The sequence below is a fragment of the Chaetodon auriga genome, chromosome 18, assembly GCF_051107435.1.
Source record: "Chaetodon auriga isolate fChaAug3 chromosome 18, fChaAug3.hap1, whole genome shotgun sequence".
NCBI lineage: Eukaryota > Metazoa > Chordata > Actinopteri > Chaetodontiformes > Chaetodontidae > Chaetodon > Chaetodon auriga.
In genome coordinates this window covers 8,624,346-8,639,753 of record NC_135091.1, presented here as the reverse complement: position 1 = coordinate 8,639,753, position 15,408 = coordinate 8,624,346, and the positions used below count along the sequence as shown (strand labels likewise).

Genomic DNA, 15,408 nt, shown 5'->3' with positions numbered 1-15,408 from the left:
CACACAGAGTCAGACCCTACCACAGTGTCCTGGTCGTAGATTTCAACTACAATGATTGGTGGATCGTCTCTCAGCTCGCTGGCCTCCCCAAACAGCTCCACGTCATCGAACACCAGCAGCTGGTCCCACGTAGGACACAGAGTCTCTGTCAGGACCTGCAACACACACATCAACCCAGTTTACATCTAATCAGTGCAAACACACACCGTTTATAGATGCACATAGACTCATGGTCTTACCTCAGTAACCTGGCTGTGTGTGGAGAAGAAGACCCGAGCGAAAGGATCTGAAAGGCCACTGCTGTCAGCAGCAAACAGACTGCGGGCCTGGTACATGTGTGCTCTCAGCTGGAACACCTGCTTCACTGTTGGACACACACACACACACACACACACACACACACACACACACACACACACACACACATCACATTAGCTGACAATCAATCCCCTTTGTTAGCATTTTTATACTGTGAGTTAGAAAAGTGAGTCACAAACTGAAAGCAATCAATAGAAGTCAAATGTCTTTCTGACTTCTGAGTGACTTTGTTTTGTGTGTTTTGCTTCTAATTGATTTTATAGTTCAAACTTAATGCTAAGCAGAAACCTAATGCAAAGCTTGATAGCAAAGAGAGGAACAATAATGCAAAAACACTGCGGTGAATGAAAAGGAAAACTATGTTATAAAAGTAATGAATGCAACCTTCTCTAACAAAGAGCTGTAATGTAGATATGACACACAGGAGCCTTAAATAACTCCTCCCCTGCAGTGAAGCTTTAATAAGTGTTAATGTTTCTGTTACATTTACCACTTACAGAACTGATACATACGCGTGCTGCACTGTCACATTTCGTCATTTTTAGGGTGTACTTACTGTTGTAGACGAGGCTGACGGGGGGGACAGCGTGAAGACCGGGGCCCATTTTAGCAGCTTTGATCTCTTCAAAACCATTGGGCAGACCATTGAGGAAGTCCTTCCTTTGCTTGTTGAGGCCGAGCCACAGATACAGCTCCAGCTTAGCCTGAACCGTCCAGCCTGCAGGACCAAAGCCCTTCTTACCAGGCAGCTGTGGGCACATCACAAGAGCAGGGGACTGAATAATCATGAGGAGTCCATTCAAAAGTGAGGACCACAGGAAAGCAGTATTATATCCTCACTTGGTATTACAGCGAGGCAATCATTAAGCATCCTGCAGACAATGTTGCAACATGGCCCAAACCATAAATACTAAGGAGGCACCTCACTGATTTTCTTTCTAGGTAGCCATCATAGATTTACAACCCTATTCACCACAATACTTGTCAATACTATTGACCAGCACTGCTGATCATCTCACAGTGCAACTTTACACGGTTTGAGTTTTAACAGGTGCTGTGAATAACTGGAGGTCTTGGCTTTAAGATGGTTGAAAATCAGCAAAGTTTGTTTAAATGAGACAACAGTGGGAGGGGCAGGAAGAGATGAGCGTACCTTGAGGAAGACAGCTTTGACTTTGCCGCAGTCTTTTCCTGTTTCCTCATCCACTATGGAGTACAGGATGTCTTTGGAGGGAATCCGGGCATAGGCGATGCGCTTGTTGTTGCTCATCATCCAGATGAAAACATCTGGGATGCTGTGCTGAGGCTGGACAAGATGAATACACAGGAAGGATTGATATGTGATCTGCGCTCTTCTTCCTCCAGGTTTGCTCCCCAATTACTACCTAATCTGCCTTTACGTACTGTGAAATGTGAAATTCATCCTGCATTAACAGCTCTATGCACTCATTCTGTGTCACGTCTTCTGTCGAATTAAATCTGTACCTCGTCAGCGAGGAACCGGAGCTTCTGCAGGAAGTTCTGCACCAGCTTGAGTTTGTCTCTGACTGTGTTCTTCTTCACCTGAGTCCGGATCTGCTTGGCCTGTTGGCCCATGCTGTCCTGCAGCAGGAGAGATGATGATGAAGAATACTAGCAGACCTGCACCTTACACGCATACGTAGTGTATACACATGCACACATCATAGTCAGAGTTCAGTTTAACCAAATGCACGAGTGCATTTTTCTCAAAATATGAAAAATGTTTTAGTTCCAAGAGATTCTAATTAATGACACGGTCACTACTAAAGTTTCTAATTGCTTTTTGTATGGCGTCCCTACACATTCATGACACACGCAAGATTAATGGCAATCAAATACAAACATGCATCGGGGGAATATGAAACGCTCTGAGAATGAGATATTGCACATTGGAAAAAATTATTCAAGGGAGTGAAAATGTATTTAAAGAAATTAATTTCCTCATGTAGCCATTACAGTGGCTCCACACTATTTACTCACTAAAGCAGCTAAATTGATTAATCACAGCTTCATCTTCCCCTCTATCACTCATGCTGCTTTCATCCGTCTGAGGAACGTCAATCATACCATCTCTCTCATGCAGGACTTGAGCCGCTCTCGATCCAGTTTGGTTCGGCCTGCCTGGTTCACATCCTTGTTAGCCAGAGTCACAAACCGACTGGAAATGGCCAGAAAATACAGAGGATGAAACATGAGGGTGGCCTCACTATTAAATTCTCTATTCTCTCATCTATTATCATTCTGTGACCTTAAGCATGCAAGCTTTTAACAACTTTAATGGCTTTTACAAAACAGCTAAAAGAACATAAAGAGAAAGGCAGAACAATAAAGACGCTGCTGGTCTCTGACTGAGTTTTAGAGATGGTTCAGTGCAGAGAGCTGCTGTCTGTCTTCAGCAGCTTCTGGGGGGTTGATGAAGATGTCAGCCAGAAGCCTTTAATATGCATGTTTGAGAAGTTTTAAACAGCAGTATAGTTTAAGGCCCTACAGCAGTTTTCCAGCTGTCAGGAGAAACTCTCTGTATCTTTACTGACCACTGAGTCACAATGCCAGTTTTAATACAACACCATGACAAATGATTATTACTATATTTCTTGCCTGCAGCCGACGCTGAGCTCCTCCAGCACTCCCCTGAGTCTGCGCTCTGGAAAAGCCTTCTCCGTCTTAATGACCTCCTGAACATCATTCAAACCTTCTTCCTGTCGGGACACAAAAAATACTGGAGCTCAGGACAAAACAAGTTATTTAATTAGAGTTCTGCCAGTGCTATGGTCTAGATAACCTGTAAAACTGACCTGAACTGTACTTTGTGTTCAAAGCTGAGTGGCAAATATTAGTGTGCTAACATGCTTAACAAACACCAGCATGTTTGTACTGTCACTGAGAGCATGTTAGCAGTTTAGTTCAAAGCTCAGCTGTGCAGCCTCACAGAGCCGCTAGCATGGCTGCACTGTACTGACCAGCTTGTCAGCAATCTTGTCCATCATGTTGGAGTTGTAGAGTCGTCTTCTCTGGTCCTGCCACCAGCTTTTGATGTAGACACATGGCTTCTTTTCAAAGTAGGGAAGGTGGAAGTAGTTCCTGTGAAGTACAAACAAAACCACTTGTTCCACAGTGTAAAACCCTAAATTGTTTCATAGCAATCTAAATGCTCAGTTCATAACCTGAATGTGAAAAGCATCATTATACCATCTGAGAACAAACATTTCAAAAAGGGCTCATCTCGGTTTTTATTACACTGAAACTAAATCAGCTATAAATCAGATATTGCTCTCTAGCAGCCCTTGACCTTGCCCCCGTGACCCTTGACCCCTGACCTGTCAGTGATGACAGGCTTCATTGGAGGAGTGGAGGAGATAGAGACCAGGTCTGCTTCCTCGTCCGCCTCATCCTCACTGGAGTTCTGGATGAGCTCGCTCTCCTCTTCTTCACTCTCTCCATCTTTCTTCTTCTTCTTTGCTGATGAGGGCTTGCTTACACCATCTATCTGGTTGCCGTAGTTACCTGTTGGCAGGGAGAACATTACACATTGTTTCGTGCACATGTCTCTGTTATACTGTAAGCTTGTGGAGCGCAGGTCGATGTTAACAGGATGAAGAAAAGGTTGATTTACCGATCGTGATTTCAAAACTTATCGTTTTGTCACCAATCTTCCTGTCGATCATGGTGGCCTCCAGGAAGGAACCAAAGAGGAAGAACTCATCTATTTTCCCAGTGGCGCTCTGATGGAGTGAGGAGAAGCCCAATAAAGAAAAGGTGAAACATTTTATTGGAATAAAATTTATTCATTTTATTAGTCTGTGAAGGAAGAACAGATGCTCTTTACTGTAATTCACTCCACATATAAAACTACCTGCCTCCTCTCTGAATTACTGAGTGACTTCATCTATATATCACATTTGTAAATGCATTTCATCACATTCCACCATATTTTCTTCCCTATGCTGCTATTTATTCATTAATGCACTTGTAGCCAAAATATTAAAAATTAATCCTCAGTCATTAGTATTTTAAAATGTATTATTTCCAGCACTTCATCACAATACCCCCTAGCAGCCTATACAGCCTGGCCCATAGCGGCTTAAATCCAGAACAAATGGTTGCAAATGCCCACGCAGTCCGACACTGTCGGTAAATTGCCACAGTCTAGGGATGATCAATGAGTACAAGGGTAATTTGAATAAAGTCTACATTAAGCCACACTCAGGAGGGGCCTCTGAATGAACATACACTACTCAGTTGAAGCTGAGTCACTTTGCATGCTGATATAATCAGTAAAGGGACATCAAAAGTGAACAAATTTACAGCATGTGAGAGGTGAGGAGACCCCTCCAAATGAAGACAGGAAATCGTATCTTTAAGCCAGAAATTACAATGACAAATACTTTGATCCAAAACCACTGAGGAACACATTTTACTTTGCGTTATAGATGGCAAATGACGTGGAAAACTAATCTCAAGTTCAATATTTAGAGGGGAGATAAAAAGAGCCAATGTACAGCTTTTCTTTGATTGGTAATATTTCCTAAAATTAGCATCCATCTCTTCTTCAAAGCAAAGCACTTGACAACTGGCAGAGAGTCATGCTGGCAATGACTGAGGTTCCCAGGGGACTCGTTTACACCAACAGCCAAGAGGCTATATAGCTGGCAAGCTTGCCCCGAAGCAAAGCATCTAATGTCTCTGATTTCCCTGATGAGCAGTTAACTACACGTGTGCCGATACAGTGCTTGATTGTAGCATCACGCTGTTTATTGTGGGGTCAGGAGGTCAGAAGAGGTCAAACAGCGTGCTGTTCTCATGGATCACCGGTCAGGATAACGGCTTCTTTTACTGTTTTGTCAGATAATTCTGTTTTCAGTGAGGGGGAGTGAGCACATAAAAAAACATCTTCGAACAGATACAGAAAAAAATGATCCAGGCAGGTCGTCTCACCTCTGAGATGTTGGACACAGCCTCCACCTGCACCTCAGTGGAGCTCACGATGTCAGGGGAAGTGGTGTCCAGGATCTCCACAGCGATGGAGAGAAGGAGACGGGCTCTGAAGGAAACGCCTTCCCCAAGACCGTCATTCAGGTCCTGGTGCTCGTCCATCAGAGTGTACTGACGGGTGGACCCGTACATGTTGGCCCAAGCTGGACCCAGGGTGGGCAGAAACCCTGGAGAAGGTGAAGGGAAAAGAAATGTCTGCAGGAGCTGATGTAATAACCTACAAGAATATTTTTTTTATTGCAATGTTTGACGATTTCTTTGAGTATTCCCTTTGAGATCTTTTCCACTGCTGGAAAACTGCAACACTTGGGGTGTGTGAGGAGCTTTCTGAGGAAATTTGAATTAAATGGAACTTGTACTTTGGTTTAACATATGCTAATATATGCATTGATTTTCAGTCAATTTGAATGTCACCCACTAAATTCATATAGCCATTAGCAAAGGGTCAGGTGGGTCATGTGGTTCGATTGATCTACTGCAGCACAGCCAATGACTGCATACAGTAAAATATTAACTAGCCAAGTCAGACTGATTAATAAACCTGACAGCTAATCAATGCTAATAAGACAGTGTGTGTTTTGACATACCTTTGTCACCGTCATTTGATATCTTGCGTAGATCAATGAAGTGGGTTCCTATGGCCACGTCGTTGACCTTGTCCGAGTCTCGTATCTGGACCTTGACGCGTTTGCAGAGTGGAGGGAAGAGCTCAGTGAAGACGACCTGCTCGTTCCAGATTGGCTCGTAACTGCTCTTCTGGACTGAAGTCTTCCCCTGGAGGCACATGAAGACGTAACACTTAAGTTAAGGTGGTGAGTAAAAATGCATTTTGGAGTTCAGCGAAAGTTAATATGAGGCCTCAGTAGCCTTTCAAAGTTCAAAGATCAAGTCTTTATAGCACAAAATGTCCTCTTTGTGCTACTGTCCCTCTGCCAACAAGTAAACACTGCAGAAACACAAAAGACTAGTGGGTAACTTTGCAAATCATTAATTTGATTTGTCTAATTCAGACAGCAGAAACCTCATATTAGCTTCAACTAAACTTCAGAAGTCATTTTTACAGAAAATGAGGACGATGGATTTGGTCCTCCAATACTTTTATTGAAATCACTTTGATAAGGAACAAAGATAACAGGAGGAGCACTATAGCAACTAACGACCCTTTAAATGTACATATGGGCAGCGTATACTGTGTTAAGATAAGGTGTTTTTACAGTCCTTTCTTGTCCTGTCTGCTCCCCAGACCCAGAATCACCATCTCATAAATGCAGGCAGGAGGATGCGATGGCACAGAAAGTTTTTTAAGAGCTCTTTTCTCTTTTTCTTATCTGTCTACTCTTTTATTTTCCCTTGATATAAGAGGATATTGATATATTGGGCTGATGATGTGTTAATGTTTGTATGCTAAATAATTGGATCTGTGAGAGCAGTTTGTTTGCTGATGTCTATTCTGAAAACAAATATCTGAATGAAGGTAATTATTCTATTCTCTGGGTCCTTATGGCTGCAAAATATCTCACAGAAGAATAACCTCTTCATGGCTTTCACTCAAAATAAACTATGCATGCAGCTCCTCAATAATAAATATAGTTAGTAGTTAAGTCTTCAAAATCCACACTACAGATGTCTGCACTCGTATCCATTATCAGACCAACAGCACATTCTAGGGGAGCAGTAACAATCCCTTGGGGAGTAATAACCATTACTAAAATCTCGCATAGAAGCAGGATGTGCAGTGAGTTACTTTCTGCCCAGCAAACTGCACTTGAACGTAGGGGTCCACCAGGTCTCTGTTCTCTCCTATGAAGGCCTTCTTCACGTTAGCCATGATGCTGGTGTTCATTTTCGGAAGCCCCTCGGCGCGGTAGATCTTCACGTAAAACCTTGCCCACTGCCTCTCTGCTGGGATGCCCTCTGGGAGCAGGAGGTTCCTGGAAACAAACAGCAGCACGAAAACTCATTCAGAGACAAGACTGTGGAGGTATTGATTAAGTTTAACAAACGTGCAGCCTGTGGAGAAGCTTTCTAAAGATACTGGGTGATTCTCTTTAGACAAGTCGTTGCTGTGAGTAGAATACTTATGACTGTAACCCAGTTTTTTTTGTAGAAAATACGTATACCTCTCCACCACAAGTCATCACATAAGAATAGTAAAAACAGATATCTGACATGAGGAAAATGATGCAGAAACAACTAAACACTCTACAGTCTCACTGACCACAGTATTGAATATCAAGTCAAGCTGAAATTAGCACGAGTCACGGCTCATTACCCCTCGATGTCGTCTTCATCGGTCTCGTTAGCCTTGTGCGGGGTCTTGATGTTGTCGCCCTTCCCGACCACAGCGATGTCACACTTAATGTATCCTTTACACCCCGTTGTTATGTCATCAGGATCAGACAGGATGGCCCACTTGTGGTAAAACTGATGTTCTGGGAGAGATGCCTATCGATTAGGACTATGCATGCATGTTATGATCAGTTTAATATCAGAGCTACAGCGTGTAGTTTACCAGGCTGCGAGTAAACGGTCCCAACATCCATCTTGAACGTTCCCACCAAGGTCCCGCTCCGGAGGAGATTTTTCGAGTGAATAACCTACACAGAAAGAATTGAGACTGAAATATTAAAATAGAAAGCAAACTCTGACAAACTCAATATTGAACTGGAAGCAGCTATAAATAATTAAAAAGTGTGAGTGTTATGGGGAAACAGATGGCTGTAGACTTTATGTTTAACAAGGGGCTGCACAGCATCTTCAACATTTTACATTAAACATAACCAGTCGCCCTCTCAGATCATTAATTACCCCAATTATCGCAACAACCAACAATATCTTTTTATGTCTGGGCACCTATCGATACATACCAAAGGGTACCAAAGAGAGACAAAATGGGGTTGTAACAGTTTGCTGAGCAGCGCTGCAGTTTGTACTTACTGACAGCTTGATGATCTTGTCAAACATGACATCAGGAGGGACGTGGAAGTCAAAGACGAAATACTGCGGAGAGCAGAGAAAATGTTAGATCATGATCTTTTCATCGTGGGGTCTCAGTCTCGCAGGAGATCAGCTGGTATTGCAGCACCATCACAACTCTAGCCCCTCAAGCTTTCAGGCGAAGATGAATGGATGTGAAAAGAAATGGCTGATTTAAAGCCCTACATCAAAGCTTTGCCACGTCTTTGCTGTAGGTGTCTTCAGATGTCCTGGTACTGCATCTTATGTGTAGCTTAACAAGACAAGGGCAGAGTGCACAGACACCACAAGAACTCAGAGCTGTCTCATGAGATCACCTTATATTTCCTCTTTGAGTTTTTTTTTACATGGAGACAAAGAGGAACATGGGGCACTCAGAGGACATTAAGGACAGTCAGACTCTACAGAGCTGTAGATCGTTGACTTCATGATCAGACATTGGGCCCCTGGGTACAGACACAAAAAGCCTCCCTCTTAAGAGAAAGCCTTGTGTCACTCACCAGTGAGTGATCTCTTCTTCTGTGGTGTTCTGCAGGTCATTCATAACTCTAAATTTGTGCACTGAAAATAGATCCTGAACTTCCTGAATGTATTTTGTTTGTGCTGGAGATGAATCCTTCCTAAAGCCTCCTGCTGCAGCATCTGATCCACACAGACAATTCCCTCCACAAATATTACACAATATGTTATACTGTAATAAAAAATATCATAGGAAACCATCAAAGAAAACTGTTTACTTTAAGCAGAGTTATTGGGCAAATGAATTATGCATGAGAGAATGAACAAAAGTAAAACAAAAATAAACACTAGATCAGACTTTGTGTAGGAAGGTACTCAATATCAAAGGATTATGAGCAAAAAGAGAGGTCCCCTGAGTCTGTGGGCCCCTGGGCCTGTGCCCGGCAGGCACGTGCTACTGTAAACTATCTCAAAACAGAAGTATATGAGAAGCATATCAGGATAAGATCTGTATACTAACTGCAAAAAAGTTGGGACACTGTGTAAAACATTAATAACAACAGAACGCAATCATCTGCAAACAAACTGTGTTTACAGACAGCAGCTCATCAAGTGTTCCTGACATAACCTTAACAGGCTATGATGTAGGTAAAATGTATGTCAGTCACTTTTACAGAAACAAGCAAAATGTTGAGGGCACTGTATCTCTCTTGATGAAGTCTTATGGTGATACAGCCACTTTCAGATGCTGGTTCCTGAGCACTGTGAGGCCACCTGAAGCAGCACTGAGTCTGAACAAACTGGAGGGTCTGGACACAAGGTGAGAAAGCTGGGGGGTATATTATCTTGATCTCTCTGGTTTCCAGTTTGTCCATCCACAGGGGACTTTCAGACAAACAGGAAGGATCGATAGCAGACAAATTGTCACTTCCACTCCCTGCAGGACACAACCCGGAGGCTGAGCTCTGCATGACCCTCAACACTAGCAACACTGCCTGCTGCTCAGGAACATAAGAGCTGGCAAGAACTCTGTAGTTAAGAGAGTTATGAGAAGTATTTTAGAGTCAATAAATCATTACAACATTCAACCACCAAGGAGAGCACTGACAGCCTCTACGTAGCATTTTAGTTTCTATATTTTCCCAGAAATCTTTCCAGTTATAGGAGAACAGGACAAAGGGAAGTGAACAGAAACAGCTGCTCTGACTTAATAATCCATGAGCATGAGATACATTTACTGCACGACACCAATCATCCTACTGATCGTATTTACTTCAAGTATCACAACACATTCACATCATGCATTGTTCAGTATCAAATATAGCTGCTTTAAGTCAGTACCTAACTTTTACTCTACTTTATGAAATCCAGTAAACTGGGGCTGAACAATTTATCAAAATATTATCAAAATCACAATATGGCCGAATGCAATATCCAAAGTGCAGGAGCTGTAATTTTGTGATAAAGGTCAAATGTGTCTCCGCATACCATTGTAAATGAAGCACTGTGGTGCTACAGATGCCCTGTCACACAAATCATGTTCTGCAGACATAAGAGAGCAGGCTTGTTTGGTACAGACACCAGCAAATACAGAAAACTAAAGGCAAACATTACCCATTTGCTAAAATTGTGACTCATATCACGATTGCAGTTTCTGTTGAAATATTCACAATATGTTTAATTTTTTTTAGCATATTGTTGAGCCCCACAATAAACTATGCATTCATCACTGATACTGAGGATTGATATGATTTTTTTCATCTGACATGTACACTGCATGTGCATTGTAATTAATTCCATGCACAGCTGGTCGTGCCTCAGTGTTGGCCATAATGTGATATAGACAGTTTATGTCAACTTAAAAGCGTGACAAGAATACCGCTTAGGTTAGAAGAATGGAATCAGCCCTGGAAATACATTTGTTTTAATGGGAGAAACAATATATGAAGAATAGGTGGAGTAAAGTCGAGCAATTAGGAGTGATGAGAGTTTTACAGCTTCAGAGTTCTCACCTCATTGTAGTACGGGCAGTTGGTGGATTCTTTCATAGACGTGTACTTCTTGTCATCCCCGATCTCCACACACACCACAGGGTCCATGTTGAGGCCGATCAGCTGCCGGGCCTCGATCACTGTGATGCTGATCTGATGGGACGCATCCGGTATGAAAGTTAAAACAATGTGACTTACGCTCCAACAGTGAGGTAACCAGCAGCAATTCCAAGATCATAAATCATGCAACGACTGAGTAATAACCCGGAGGACAATTCAGAGACAAAGAACAAAAACAAATTGATCTTTCACAAACTCTAATGACCCTGATTCCGGGATGATTTCGCCGGATAATTTATCAGCCCTTGATTTTCCTCAGACATCTCCCCAGGCTAAACTAATGTAGCATTTGACAGACTGGATCCAAGGTAAAGGTTTCTACATCCAAGCAATCCCCCTGGTTTAATTAGTCATTGGATAATGAAGGGGAACAAAGAGAGACAAATAAAAAGAGAAAGCGAGGATGAGTCTGCAGCCTATGATTACACCAAGATTGCAGTCTGGTGTATAAATGAATTCATGTTTTTAGATAAAATAGGTCATGAAAATAGGCCATGGGATAGCATTGGAGGACAGTTACACTCTGTCCACAAGTATTCTGTTACTTGTTTTCTTCACACTTAAAAAGCAAGATACCACGTGTTTATTTTGTTAGCTTTGGACAGAGCCAGGCTAGCTGTTTCCCCCACGTTTTCAGTCTTTGTGCTAATCTAAGCTAACTGGCTGCAGGCTGTAGCCTTATATTACAGAAAAATATGAGTGCCGTATCAATTTTCTCATGTAACTCTTGGCACAAAAGTGATGTAAACATATTTCACAAAATGTCAAACAATTGTTGTAAGTATGGAGCTGGAGCCAGGGGACTATTAGCTTAGCTTAACATAAAAACTGGGAGCAGGGGGGAATAGGATAGCTCAAAAATCTGTCTCGCAGCACCTCTAAAGCATACTAATGAATACACCGTATCTCATTTGTATAAGTGTAAGAGCAAGAATGTGCAGTTTTATGGGAGTAATGTGCTGTATTTCTAAAAGATAATTATAGTGTGTTAATTCAAAAGACGAGATGTAAGATGAAAAAATGTTTAAACATTCAAAAAGAGCCAAGCTGGCTGATTCTACCTGTTTGTAGCCATTAAGATAAAGCTAATCAGCTCCAGACTCTGTACTTGACACACAAATATGAGAGAGATATCAACCTTCTCAAGTTGCAAGAAAGTGAAAAGTTGTATTTCTTTACTTTAAATACTTTAAAGGGTATTTTGATCTGCTCCCAAAACTTCACAATTAATAAAAGAAATCTGAAGAGAAGTAGATGAGGAAGTGCCGACCACATCAATGAACCTGCATACGCTTGCATGAGCAGAGCTGTGTTTCACACACACACACACACACACACACACACACACACACACACACCCACACACACACACACACACACACACACACACACACACACACACACACACACACACACACACACACACACCTGATAATCCACCGGTCGTCCAGAGCTTGGCTCCATCTTGATATCTGGCTTTGACCTAAAGGAATTCAACACAATCAGCGATTTTTCTACAGTGTATTGACAGAGTACAAACTCAGTCCTATGTTTTACTCTTAAATTGTGAAAGCTGTCATTTCCTATAAGGCCAGGTTGAATCCCTTTACTTTCAGAAATATATGCTATGAAATGGGGTCACTGGGCAACCAGCTTCCATTCCTCCTGCAGCATCAGCAGCTTGAGATGGTTCAGGACTGACCGAGTCCATTAAGGCTGTGCTTTGACTGACTGCGTGCTGATGTGCATATCAGAGAGTATTTCTCTATCGTGTGTGTAGACATGTCTCAATGTATGGACAAACAGGAGACCTCTTATTGGAGACGTTGGTTGTGACGGCGGTGACAGACGCCAGAGAGATGGTGTCGGGGTCCAGCGATCCAGCAAGACGCATCGCTTTCCTGTCCAGGTCCTCCATGTCCAGGACCGCCGGCTCATCTGGACAATTGAAATGAAGGAAATCAACAATTAAAGATTTTGTGGACACTTAAACTAGATTACAGCACATTTTTATATTCTATATACATAAATTCCATAACTTTAAGGGCAAATTAATGATAATTAAATAGTTCCTAACGGGGGGGGGGGGGGTTGTGTACCATCAATAACAACTGGATAAATGTGCTTCAACATGAATTTTCCCCCCAGCTAACTGAAAGGAAAACCAATTCAATGAAATGATGTTAATTTTGGGTGAGGCAGGCACGGTCCTGTGTGGTGTTTACCTCCTTTCTTGTGATCATCTTTAGAGATCTTGATCTTGCCGAGCTTCATGGCTGAGAAAACTCCCTTCCCTGCTCTGGTGGAGGAGAAAGGAGAGGGAACGTATGTCATGACACTGCTGATCCGTCCCCGGATCAATCAGTTCCACGTTTGACTCATTAAGTTCTCCATCAGTAGACTCAACACCGAGCGCTCAACTTGACATGAGCAGAAAGCCCCCGTGCCCACTTGTGGACATAAGCAAAGTGCAACCCAACACCGTAATGTCCATATATCACGGACATCTTTGTAACTCAGCAAGACATTTAATTCCAGTAGATTTAACCTCCCCTTCCATCACCAACACCACAACCACCAATTCTCCAGACCCTCAATCACAAAACAAGAGTATCCAGTGTCTCCACATTGATATTAACTGGATCACATATCACCGCAACAACAAAGAGCTTGTGATGTCATCAGCGGGACGACAAATGAGGGTCCTTAATAATTAAAAATGAGTGTGACCGTCCAATTTGCTGCGGATATGGATACATGTCAGGGAATTAATGAATAGGACGGTTTTCCTTTTGTTTCCTCCAGCATTCAGAGTCGAGTGTATCAGAGTTCAATTTCTACTTTGATCTCTCCCCCGTCATTCTAGAGGCAACCTTCAACCTCATTTTATAGAGTATGGAAAACTGGTTTTAAAGAAATAGAAGTATGTCAACATCTCATTTGATGCTTCCAAGGCTGAGTGCCGACAGGGATTTAAAAGTAAAAAGCCTGGAGCCAAGTAGATGGGATAAAAGTCGAATCAAGTCAAATCAAATCAAGGCTGTTCACACTCGAGGATACACTCCTCAGACTCTCAGTCTGAGTCATGCCTTTAAAGCAGTTTGGCCAGTACATTCCCAGCTGATCTGCAACTTTATCAGACTATCAGCGCATGCATGAAAGAGTTTGAAGAACGCATTGGAAAATACCTTTTGAATGTACCATAAAAAAAGGTGCAGCCCTGGTTAATCACAAATTCAGATGTTCCAGTGATCCATCCACCTTCTTGTCTCATTCAATCTATGATTCTTATTCAATAAGCTAGCAAAACGATTGACACACACACACATGCGCACACAATGTGTTTCATACATACCACATGAAAGAGACCACTGGTCCTACACAACCCCACAGAGAGGTCAGATCACCATAAATCCACCTTAACGCGATTCCTCCCCAAGCTTCCCTCTGTTTTGAACTATATTTCCATAATCTTCACCTGTCAGGTGCAGAGAGTCCAGACCAGCCCAGCTGATGAGTGGACGATGCAGGAGAGAGGAGGGGAGGGAGAGAGAAGGAGGTGGAGGTAGATGGCTGGAGATACACAGAGAGGAGGAGGGTGGAGTGGGTTGGGCTCTGTACACCACCAAAGAAGACTGGAGTTGAAGTGTGTCCAGACAGCCCCAGAGTTCATAAGAAATTGATTGAACATTTAACAATATGTAAATGAAGGTGTGTTACTTCCTCTGTAGGTAAAATTTCCACCAAATTCACCCTTAAATCAGGGAATTGGTCCTTGCAGGTCAAGGTTTCATGCCAGGAAAATGCAAACATTGTTGTTTTAAGATGACTGATGCTGTTATTGTGATGAGGAAAGTCAAGATGTCTATCAGCAGGTGCAGGCAGAAGGCCATGAAGTTACAGCAGGAGAAGATGCTGCAGATCTGCCAGCACTGAGGAGTGAATCTTCTGCACAAAAGCAGTGATTTTAAAGCCAAAAGGAGAAGAGAGTCACCCAGTATTTGACTTACTTGTCTTTCACTCCCTTCACTTTCCTTCCTTTGCTGTGCCGAGTTAAGAACAAATACAAGGACAAACATCAGACAAATGTTTTCAGCGGGAGGCCTTGTCTGAATTTAAAACGAGGTGAACCTTGAAAGTTTAACGAGCCATCCTTCTATGCTGACTTACTGACAACATGTAACCTTCAAAGATGCCAGCGAGAAAAGGCAAAGAAAGTTCACAAGTACGGTTTCCAATTAGAGTAATGGGACTATGCAAATTCACCCTTCATTTCAGAAGTCTGCAGGTAAAACTCACAAAATGTCAAACTTTAAAAGACAGTATGGAGAAAAGGCAGCTTGATGAGAAGCAGAGAATTCAAGAGGACGTTATACTTATTATTTTCTCTTTCCTTCTCTTCCTTTGATCTGAAATAAAGATGTTAAAATGCACCAGTGCCCATCATGTAAACTGTAAGCCCTGCACATAAACCAAAACCTTGAACGAGACGTGAGGCTTCTATAGACGTGGTTACTACGGTATGCAAATC

General features: G+C 42.4%; 1 protein-coding gene across 13 annotated transcripts in view; it reads right to left on the bottom strand.

Moving 5' to 3' along the window:
• Window positions 1–15,408, bottom strand: part of otofa (otoferlin a) — a 71,058-nt gene that overhangs the window by 15,856 nt on the left and 39,794 nt on the right. For 12 of the 13 annotated variants that reach the window (XM_076756808.1, XM_076756809.1, XM_076756816.1 and 9 more), the window contains exons 6-25: window positions 13,103–13,176; window positions 12,689–12,815; window positions 12,306–12,360; window positions 10,779–10,910; window positions 8,269–8,331; window positions 7,844–7,928; window positions 7,604–7,763; window positions 7,076–7,262; window positions 5,919–6,105; window positions 5,275–5,498; window positions 3,953–4,061; window positions 3,657–3,843; window positions 3,300–3,420; window positions 2,938–3,038; window positions 2,407–2,497; window positions 1,804–1,920; window positions 1,472–1,624; window positions 875–1,067; window positions 240–364; window positions 21–155 (exon numbers count right to left, since the gene is read on the bottom strand). In XM_076756808.1, the coding sequence (XP_076612923.1) occupies window positions 21–155; window positions 240–364; window positions 875–1,067; window positions 1,472–1,624; window positions 1,804–1,920; window positions 2,407–2,497; window positions 2,938–3,038; window positions 3,300–3,420; window positions 3,657–3,843; window positions 3,953–4,061; window positions 5,275–5,498; window positions 5,919–6,105; window positions 7,076–7,262; window positions 7,604–7,763; window positions 7,844–7,928; window positions 8,269–8,331; window positions 10,779–10,910; window positions 12,306–12,360; window positions 12,689–12,815; window positions 13,103–13,176 (2,626 nt within the window). The remainder of the gene's footprint in view (window positions 1–20; window positions 156–239; window positions 365–874; window positions 1,068–1,471; window positions 1,625–1,803; window positions 1,921–2,406; window positions 2,498–2,937; window positions 3,039–3,299; window positions 3,421–3,656; window positions 3,844–3,952; window positions 4,062–5,274; window positions 5,499–5,918; window positions 6,106–7,075; window positions 7,263–7,603; window positions 7,764–7,843; window positions 7,929–8,268; window positions 8,332–10,778; window positions 10,911–12,305; window positions 12,361–12,688; window positions 12,816–13,102; window positions 13,177–15,408) is intronic. The other variant, XM_076756810.1, reaches the window with a different exon arrangement.